The 10,755-nt window shown below is 54.9% G+C and overlaps 1 protein-coding gene across 1 annotated transcript in view; it reads right to left on the bottom strand.

Annotated features, from left to right (window-relative positions):
* Window positions 1-10,755, bottom strand: part of KIF6 (kinesin family member 6) — a 501,761-nt gene that overhangs the window by 18,800 nt on the left and 472,206 nt on the right. Inside the window, exons 17-18 of the mRNA XM_045294777.1 lie at window positions 2,335-2,419; window positions 47-182 (exon numbers count right to left, since the gene is read on the bottom strand). Of these exons, the coding sequence (XP_045150712.1) occupies window positions 47-182; window positions 2,335-2,419 (221 nt within the window). The remainder of the gene's footprint in view (window positions 1-46; window positions 183-2,334; window positions 2,420-10,755) is intronic.

The following is a 10,755-nucleotide window of genomic DNA, read 5'->3' as shown; positions in this document are numbered from 1 at the left end:
CCTTGACCATGGGAGGAAGGTGGTGGCGGGGCACAGCCAGCCATACCTGCAGGTTGGTGGCCTCCTCTGCCCACCAGGCTTCAAACTCTTTCTGCAGCTTGACCTTGGCTTTGTCCATCAGCAGCTGCAAGTGCTCGATCTCTACCTTCAGGGCTTTGAGGTGCGTGAACATTGTTTTATACCTGCGGTGAAATGGGAAGAGTCCACATTTTGCCTTCTTGAAAGGACAGTGGGGTGGTCATTCAGAGGGAGGGAGGAGTCTAAGTGGACTGCCCGACCTCAGGGACCGCTGGATGCCAGCCTGCACGACCTGTGCACCACAAGCCTGGCAGTGCTGTCCTGGGGCTCTGGGCACTGGCGTCCTAGGGAGCTCACTGAGGCCAGGGTATGGTGTTAGGGTCTGAGACCACCAACGAGAAACAAAGCAAGACACAGTGGGCCCTGTGGGGCTCTGTGTGAGAGGACAACCTTTCTCCAATAATGACAGCTGGCCTTCATTGATTATTTACTAAGGGCCAGCTCCTCTTCTCGGAACTGGGTATAGATGAACTCATTCAACCCCTTCGTAACCCTGCGAACAAGATGCTGTCACCATCGCCTCTGTTTCACAGGCTTGGAACCTGAGAAATGGATGGCAAATAAACAAAGAACCCTGAATGTGAACCTGGGTTGGCTGATGCTAGAATCCATGACTCCAACAGCCTCATCTCCACACTGAGGACCCCAAGTTCAGCCTATTTGTAAATGCATGTGTGGCGTGGTAGTTACATAATCTCCTGTCAACTTGCGAAGGGGTGGAATCTAGCCTGCCAATCAAGTCGCAGCTTGATGACCTCATTTGTAGGCACCACAGAGAAAGCTGACTGGAGGCCAGATACACTCAGCCTCTCTCTGCTCCGGTCCTCCTGGTGACAAGCCACATGGAGCTACACTAGAACCCTGGAGCTGGAGAAACCACTTGGAGACCCCTGCCAGCGCTGAGATGCTTCCACTGACACTGGATCCACAAGACTTTCCACCCACAGGCCTGTGATCTTCCTGCCACCGGCATCATTGCATGTGTTTTGTGAGTCTGAAGAAGAATGTACAGATTGGTATTGGACATCTGGGCTAATATTGGACTTACAGACATGATCTGGACTGGGCTGGGATTTTTCTCAATATACAATTGCTCTTTTACATAAAGCTTTTTCCTAAACACATGAGTGTCTATGAATTTGTTTCTCTAGTCAACCCAGACTGACACATGTGGCCTTTGGAAATGCAATCACCAGGGAGCCAAAGGTTGTCTGACAGGAAGTGGCCAAGCCTGAGAGACAACATGGCTTCTGAGATGATAATCCTGCAGTGGGACATGCGGACCCACGGACACGATGCGGTTGGACTGAGGAGACAAGAGACTGAGTTGGGACAAACAGAAAAGTACACTGAGCGAGGGAGAAAGTAGACAGTGGGGTGGTGTGTGTGTGTGTGTGTGGGGAGGGTCCGTAAGGGTGGGAGGACCGTGCACCCACAGAGCCAGGCAACCACAGTGGGTGTCTGGGAAGGCAGTGCAGGGCATTCTGGGAGGAGGAAGCGGCAGGCAGAAGCCGTAATGCAGGGTCATGAGGGCCTCTGTGTCCTAGGGACAGACAGCAGGCACGTGTGAGTGGGCGTGGGGGTTTGCTCAGGCACAGATCTGGCCAGCTCGGGTGGACAGTGTTGGAATGACCACAAGCTCCTCTCAGACTGGGAAGGTCATGTGTGTGGCAGGAAGGAGACACTGAGCATTTTTGCTAGATGCATACGTGAACCAGTGAACCAAGAAGCTTGATGAGGGGGTGGGGGGAGAGGTTAAGGGATGCTCTAAGCATCTGTGATGGTCCCATGAGCAATGACGCCCTGCATGGCTGTGCGGGGCTTTGAGGCCTTCAGGAGGGCGCTTCAGGAAGGAAGTGGGATAACTCAAGGGCACGAGGAGCGCTGTGGTCCTACTTCTTGGCTCCTCCAGGTGGCAGCAGTATACAAGTCAAGCTGCCTTCTGGGTGGGTGACACGTGAAAATGCCCAGTCTTAGGACCTGGCCTGGCTTTCTGCTCCGTCCCAACTTCATCCTGCCCAGGGGCTCTGCCCTTCACGGGGGGCCTGTCCATCTCCCGCTCCTGGTATTTTAGGGCCCAACTGTGGGATCCATCCGCCCCTCCCCCTCCGACCCCCCCAACCCCTGAGCTCCAGCTCTGGACCAGGGCATGGCCTTTCTGCTGAGTCCCCAGGGCAGCCCCCGGTGGCCGCTGGAAAGCTCTGAGGGGCTGGGGTCAGAGGGTGACCAGCTGGAAGGACGGCCACCTTCTCCCACCTCCTCTTTTCTTCCTCCAGCTGCGCGCGCAGCTTCTCCTCCCGCTGGTCTGGCGTCGAGGGCACCGCCGTGTTTTCCGAGATCCCTGCGAGAGGAGGAAGCCGCGGGTTACTTACTCCACAGGGGAAGGGAGGGCACACGTTGGCCAGATGACACCGTGGACGTGCACCCCAAAAAGGAAGAGGGCCCTGTGAAGCCCTTCTGGGGCTTTGGGAGGACAGCTTGGCTTCGATGCCTCCACTGGCGGGCAATCTCTGGCCTGCTGAGAGCCCACCGCACCCCCACCCCTACCCAGGTGGAAATGTGCCCATTACCTTCCCCCAGCGGGCCTGTCTGGTATCTGTCACTGAGAGAGAAGTCTTCCTTACATCTCTCCGACATCCATTTAGAACAGAATTCACTCATTTCCTCTTGGGTCCCCAGAGTAGAGGCTAAGCAGCGTTTTCCCATCCTGGGATGGAGAGCCCTTCGCAAACCCACAAAACATCACTCAGCTGTCCTGTCTCTTTCTTTGTGCCGGTGGAAGTGGCACATTTTCTAGCCTCATGGTTTGTGTCTTTTACTTCCCTCTGATGCAGTGGTTCTCAAGCCTTTTACACACACACACACACACACACACACACACACCCCAATGCTGGGCCCCAACCTGAAAGATTCTGGTTTGGCTGGGCCAGGAGAGGGTCCAAGAGTGGTATTTGGTCCATGTGCTCCTCACGTGATGCTAGTTAGCGACCAGAGGCGAGAGTCCTGCTCAGATACCCTGCTGACAAGCCTTGGCTGTACAACCAGGCGGTGCTTGAGGGAGGGATGGCTCTGTCAGGTGCAATAAGTGAGTGGCCACACCCGGCATCTTACGGTCGTCTGTCAGTCTGGCCACCATATTGTTGCTGTGGATGCCTCCCGGCCTGCTCTGGCTCCAGGGCTTGTTTGGTTCTTCACCAGCTGGTGGGCGGGAGAGAAGGGGGTGGGGTGGGTGGTGGGTAGGGGGAGGTCTGCTTATCCTAGGAGTCTCTTTGTGGATGCTCCAGTTTTCCTTGCAACACAGAAGCCACACAGCTTTGCTTTTGACCCGTGGAGGGGAGAACCTGTTGGATAAGATGTAATCCTTTCAGCACGCAGGCCAGGTAAGTACTGTTACTGCCATGTTACTTCTGAAAACACAGAGGCTCCAAGGTGTTAACAAGCCCAAGGTCACGTGGGCACCTTTGGGAACCTTGATTCAAATCCAGTTGTCTGTGGCTCCCAGGGCTTTGCATCTAGAGATCCCTCCTGCAGTCTTTCTGACGGATAGACATCTTCTCAAATGCTTCTGGTGAGGAGGAGCTCGCTGCTTCGCAGTACCACATGGCAGTGTGAGCATCTCTGTGTCCTCTCACTCTGACGGAGCCTTGCCCCAGTCAGTCCTGCTCACTGCTCCTAGGGCTCTTCAGAACAGCACAACACAGCACACACCCCCTTTAATCTGGTGGCCCTCTACACCCTTTAGCAACAACAAGCTGCCATCTCTATGGTGCTATGTTCTCCACCCGACTCTGTCCAGTTCTCTCACCTGAGGTCTCAGTGATGTGGTGTGGCAGTTACATAATCTGTCAACTTGCGAAGGGGTGGAGTCTAGCCTGTCAATCAGGCCATAGCCAATGAGGCCTCCCTGTGGGCATGGCCTTCCCCTGAGGATTCTGGAAACTCCTGTCCTTCTCCCTGGAGGTGGAATTCACTCTTTGCTTTGTCTTCCTGCTGACAAGACATATAGAGCCACGTGGAGACCCCTGCTACCACTGAAATGCTTCCACTGCCACTGGATCCAAAGACTTTCCACCCACTGGCCTGTGATCTTCCTGCACTCGGCATTATTGCATGTGTTGCATGAGTCTGAAGAGGAATTTATATATATATGGGCTAATATAAAATATATATATGGGCTAATATCAGACTTGTGGACTTGATCTGGCCTGGGCTGGGATGTTTTCTTAATATACAATTACTTTTTACATAACACTCTTTCTTATACAATTAAGTGTGCCTGTGAATTTGTTTCTGACTAGCACATGTTGTTTACAGACTTCTCCTTCAACTTTCCTATTTCTACTGGCTGGCCCTTGCATGCATATGAGGTGATGGAAAAGACCGTGGCTTGGGTCAAGTTCACCTTAGTCTTCAAAGTGATATCTCGGCTTCTTAACACTCTACGAAGAGGTCTTGTGCTGCAAGTTTGCCTGATGCCATGCATCACCATGTGAAAGACTGCCTGCTGCTTCCAGGGTGGTTGCTTGTGGATCCAGGTAGAATGAGATCATCAACAACCTCAACGCCTTCCTCCTTCCTCATGATAGTGCTTATCGGCCCAATGGTGAGGGTTTTTGTTTCTTTCCACTCCAGTGTGGTCCAATGTGTCTTTGACCTTCATCAGCAAGTGACCTTCATCTTCCCCAAGACACTCAGTGAGGTAGGTCTCTGCTCTGAGGTGACTGGCTGGATGTCCTGCACCACATACACTGCTGGAGTTGGGTGGAGGAAGACGGCTGCGTCTGCACACAGTAGTCCCCTCGGCCTGCCCAGGGGAAGCCGTCTAAGGACTTCATTGAATGAAAGGCAGGTGGGAAGAAACACACTCAGATGATTTTTTTCTTCCATGGAAAAGCAATGGCTGACTTTGCCTGGGTACAGAGCTCTGTTATGGGAAAGAGGTTCTTGCCCCATTGCTGGGCTGACTTTTCCTTGGAAAGCTTACAGGTTCCTCTAGCAGAGCACAGTTATTGGTGCCCTAGGCACGCGTAGGGTGCTTAGGATTCCCAGGGAAGGCGGAACATCCTGAATGCAGCTGGTTGAAGAACAGAAAGCTACTATCCGTTCCTGCTCACAGAGTGCAGTCACTGTCTAGTCACGTGCATCGATCCCCATCACTCTGCTCGGCAGGTGTGATCGTGCTCATGTCACAGACAAGGAGACTGGGGATCGGGGACATCTAGGTGGCTTGCACAATTCCACAAGGCTACTGAAGAGCAGAGCCAGGGCTCACCCCAGGCCTCGTCATGCATGCACTTACTTAATGATGGCTTGCTAAGGGCCTACTGTGTGCCTGTCCTCATTCCAGGATCGTTCTAGTGGAGAAGACGGAATGTCAGGCCAAATGTAACACTGAGGACAGAATACGGTGCTAGGGATGGAAAGAAGGGAGCCCTGGTGGCGTAGTGGTTCTGTGTCGGGCTGCTAACTATGAGGTCATCAATGGGAAACTGCCAGCTGCTCTGAGAGAGAAAGATGGGGCGTGCCATTCTCGTGAAGAGTTACAGTCTTATTGGGCCTCGACTCAAGTCCTCCCTCAACACAAGAACACTTTGTTCTAACAATCTGGCATTCTGTGATGCTCACCTTCCCGACACGATTACTGAAGACAAAATGGGTCCATAAGCAAATGTGGTGAAGAAAGCTGATGGTGCCCGGCTATCAAAGGATATGGCGTTTGGGGTCTTAAAGGCTTGACGCAACAAAGCCCACATGGAAGAAACACACCAGTCTGTGTGATCATGAGGTGTTGATGGGATCAGATAACAGGCATCTAAGACCCAGAACTAAACAATACCCAAGGTGAATTGGGGGCAGAGGGCATGGAGTGGAGACCTAATGCCCATCTGGACAATTGGACATCTCCTCACAGAGGGGTCACAGGGAAGAGATGAGTCAGGGGGGCAGTATAGCACTAATGAAACACAACTGTCCTATAGTTCTTTGGTGCTTCCTTCGCCCCACTATCATGACCTCAATTTTACCTTACAAATCAGATTAGACCAGAGCATGCACACTGCTACAGATAAGAGCTCACAGCACAGGGAATCCAGGATAAATAAACCCCTCGGGGCCAACAATGATAGAGATACCAGTAGGATTAGGGGAGGGAGGAGGTAGAAATAATGGAAAAGTGGGTGAGGGGTGATGGAGGATGATGTAAGATATGGAAATAATAATCTATAACTTATCAAGGCTTTATGAGGGAGAATGGGTGGGGGAAGGAGTGGGAGGAAATGGGGAGCTGATATCAGGGGCTCAAGTGGGAAGAGAATGCTTTGAAAATGATGATGGTGGCTTATGTGCAAATGTGTTTGACACACTGGATAATGTATGGATTGTGATAAGAGATGTAAGAGCCCCCAATAAAAGTATTAAAATAAAAAAAAGAGTTACAGTCTTGGGAACCCATAGGGGCAGTTCTACCTTGTCCTACTGGGTCCCTATGAGCTAGAAACGACTCAGTGGCAGTGAGAGGGATAGAAAGCACTTGGGGAGACACAAAGAGCTATGAGAACAGAGCAGCGTGGCTGAAAAGACAGAAAAAGAAGCTTCTAGATTGGGTACTGCAATGGACTGAATTTTGTCTCCCCAAATCTGTTTTGATTCCTAACCGCTATAACACAATGGATGCAATGCAATGTCACGCAATGCCACTCAATACAACGCAGTGTGGTTACATTATGTAGCGCAGTCTAATGTCATGCAGTTAATCCATCAGTGGAGGGCAGGCCAGGGTAAGGTGTATTGCAAACTGAATCACGCCCGAGTTGCATAAAGACGAACATGGACCTGAGACCTGAGCACTGGCTCCGGAAGACAGATGCCAAGTGAGAACAGCCAAGAACCAAGGTGGCGTGGGGCGGTTCCGAGGAAGGCACTACCATGGTGACCAGGCCCCTGAAGGAGAACTTCAGCTTCCAGAACTGTGAGAACATAAGTTCCTGTTCTTGACAGTCACCCACTTGTGGGATGTCTTTGATAGCAGCAGTAGGAAACTAAGGTTAGGTAGCATGGTCCGGGGGAGGCCTCTCTGAGGAGGGGCCATTTGCACAGAGACCGGAAGGAGGGGAGGGCCAAGCGTGCAGAAATCAGGAGCGGAGTGTACCTACGGTGAGTGCAGAGGGTCTCAGGTGGGAGCCTGCCAGGTCTGCCTTAGGAGTAGCAAGGAAGTCTAAGTGCCTGGCACAGTTGTTAGGGGAGAGAGCGATGGGCGCTGAGGCCGGTGAAGATACTGAGGTTAGATCACGCAGGGCCTTGTAGGCCATAGTCAAGGTTTAGCTTTGGGAGAGATGAGGGGCTGGAGGCTTTGGAAGAGAGGACTGGCCTAACCTTCTCCTTTAATAGCTAAGCCAGGTGGGCTTTTGCTAAGCGAGGCCAAGCGACTCCAAACTGAAGAATGGTGACTGTGGGGCGGCGCCAGGATGGTGCGTGTGTTGAAAGGATTTGGGAAAATTGGAGCTGGAGCAAAGGACCCTGGGTAGCCAGAATGCGGGCACCGCATACCCCAAGACACAAGCGTATCCATGTTGTCATGACAACCATGGCCAGGGGCCAAAGGTGGTGTTTGCTTAGTGAGATGCATTGTCCCCTCCTGGGGAGACAGGCCCTGGCGGCGGGCGATGCTTTTTGAGGCTTGGCTTACCAGTGGCTTCTCGACAGAAACGGGGCCTGGGAACCCAAAGGGCACTCAACAAAAGCGACTGGACTAGAGCAGAGGGAGATGAAGGCACGAAAGGGCATCTGGGCTTTGTGCACCGCCGTCCCCGCTGGGGCTCTGGCCAAGGACAGAACCTCCACGTCGCCTGACAGGAGGTTGGTGGGGGGCGAGGGGGGGGGGCCTTCCTTTCAAGGACAAATTCTGGCTGGGACGGGAGCATGGGAGGTCAGAGCCCGGGCGATCTGCGAGGTCAGACTGCTAGTCTGTGTGTGCGGTGGGGGGTGGGGGGAGGAAGGTGAGGGGGTGGGAGGAGGTGTGCTCTCTAAAGCAAGAAAAGCAAGAGAAGAGTGTTTTTCATTCCAGTGACCCTTGATCTGAGTCATGTCACACCACAGCACGAGGACGTTCTGAGCAGCCCGAGAGGCACTGAGGCTGCCAGCCGGAGGGAAGCAGCGCCTGGCTGACCTTCTTGTCTCTGAAGTTTGGGAGCTCCCAGGGCCACGGCCAGGACAAGAGGGGCTCTTGCTGGGAGGGCCAGCCATGAGGTGGGCCCACATTCCTGTCTGGCCGGGTTTCAAAGGCACTGGAGAGAGCCCTGCTAAACTTGTGCCCCGGAGCCTCCTCTCTGTTCAGGGTCTCATTTCTTTGGCTCAGTGGCTCTCAGTGGTGGGGGGTGGGGAGGGGGTTGCACGTGTGATTGTGTGTAAGTGTACAGCGACAACTGGGCCCGGGGACTCCTGGGTCAGGATGTGCCAGGTTGGGTCCCCTGGTGCTGCTGATGCTTCTACCGCTTGTTGAGAAACACTGAGTGAGACTTCGAGCCACAGGGAACTGCAAGGACGCCATAGAGGAGCCCCTGGGTGGTGCAAATGGCTAAAGCTCTTGGCTGCTATCAACAGGTTGGAGGTTTGAGTCCACTGGGGGCACCCTGAGGGGCCCTGGGGGCATAGTGGTTACAGGATGGGCTGGTAGCCATAGGGTCTGCAGTTTGAAACCACCAACTGCTCCATAGGAGAGGGACTGGCCCTCCTACTCCCATGAAGAGTTACAGTCTCTGAACCCCCCTGGACAGTCTAGCCTGTCCTACAGCGAGGCTGTGAGTTGCCATCCACTCGATGGCAGCGAGGGAGTGAGTGGCAGGGAGGAGAGAGCCACCGGCTACCCCGTGGGGGATCTTTCTACCCACGATGACACACAGGGGGCGCTATGAGTCAGCGCTGACCCCAGGTCGACGGGGTGACTGGGTGGAGGAAGGGGCTCGCTCTTTGGAGGGCTGCAGCTGGCAGCCCTCGGCCCCCTTCATGCTCCATCGGTGACTCTCTCAACTCACTGCCATCGAGCCAGTGCTGCCTCAGAGTGACCCGCTGGGGGTTTCCGAGACTGGAACTGGTGACGGGCGTAGCAAGCTCCGTCTTACACCCGAGGAGGAGCTGCTGGTGGTTTGACAACTGCTGACCATGCGGATCGCAGCGGGCCAACACGTAACCACGACGACCCCAGGGTGCCAGGAGTGACAGCATCCATCCCGGGGCCAGGTCCTTTCGGGGAACAGGGCCTGGTCGGGTGAGATGTCTTTCCAGGGTCACGCTCTGAGTAAGGGCAGTTAGGGCCGGAGTCCTGCTCCGCCTGACCTCAAAGCTGCGAGGGGAACATTCCTCTCCCGTGGTGAATGGCCGCACTAGGGAAGGAAGCCACAGGGGCATCGCCGAGGTCAGGATTGACTTGTCCCCGCCGTCCAAAGGTGAGGCGCGTTCCCACGAATGCCTCTCCCCGCTGAGAGTAAGCCTCGCTGCCCTCTGCCAACGGAAACCCCACTGGGCACCTCTGATGCCACGTGTCGTTTGATGTTTACTCGCCACCCACTGGTGGGGCGCTGCTCTCCTTTCAGCCCAGGGGATGCCGAGGGCCAACCTACTCGGCCTCCCGGATCCTGCCCTAGAAGCCCCAAGGAAGGCAAGAGTGTTTCCAACCACAAGCCCTGCCGGCTTCCACAGAGCAAAGGCTGCAGGGTCTAACGTGGCCGGGCACGTCCAGTGCCCCTCATGGGAGGGGGTGGTGTGCTAGTTGGCTCTATCAAGGCAGAAAAGACGTTCGAGGTGGGGTGGGGGGACCCCAGCGGGTCGCCTCGGCTACTCAACTAATGATTCCATTGCTCAGCACCCACTCTGGGCAGCCCCTGGGCTGACCGGCCTCTGGGCACCGCAGATGGCTCACCTTGGGTGAGAAGTCGGCGCGTCTGTTTGCCAGTGGCTGATGATGTCAGTGGCTCCATTGCCACACTGGTCCGCAGCCCAGAGGCAGAGAGTCTGGCTTCCCTATCAGACCACTGCCTGCTGAATAGCTCACATGCTTGCTCAGCGCCCCCACCCCACCCTGGTGATGATTGTGTGTACACCTTTACTGCCCCTGGCACGCGCGCATGCGCAGACCTGAGGGCGGGATGAACAGTCCTGTGCACACATGGCGGGCACCCATAATTCCTTGGGCACCCTCGTACCCACAGGCATTAGCCCTCTCACTCCTGCCTTCACCTTCACGGGGAGAGCTGCGCATGTCCCAGGTGAGGCATGGCCACACTGAGTTGCCTTCAGAGCGTTCAGCATGCCTGCGGGCAGCAAAGCGCAGGCCCAGACAGGCCTTCTCAAGGGGCTGCCACCCCCTCTGCCCGGGTGCGGAGCTCCCCGCCACCGCTCATCTACCCCGAGACAGACGGGTCCCTGAGATGGCCCCGTCTCCCCTGTCGCCTTTGTTCCAGCTTCCCCTGCGGGTGTCTTGTGAGGCTGTCATCCACAGAGTCCAAGGGTCACTGTGCCACAAGATCGGTGAGGACCCCCGCCCTCCCTGCCGACTCATCGCTACCTTACATGACAGGGCAGAACCGCGCCTGTGGGTTTCCGAGCCAGTCACTTTTCAGAGGATGAGACAGTCCAGTCTTTCTCCCGTGGAGTGGGGGGTGGTTTCGAACTGCTGACCTTGCA

The sequence above is a fragment of the Echinops telfairi genome, unplaced genomic scaffold, assembly GCF_000313985.2.
Source record: "Echinops telfairi isolate 266 unplaced genomic scaffold, ASM31398v2 ScPeMD7_3533;HRSCAF=4204_1, whole genome shotgun sequence".
Classification (NCBI taxonomy): domain Eukaryota; kingdom Metazoa; phylum Chordata; class Mammalia; order Afrosoricida; family Tenrecidae; genus Echinops; species Echinops telfairi.
The sequence above is the reverse complement of the archived record's forward strand: the minus strand, read 5'-3'. Positions and strand labels throughout refer to the sequence as shown.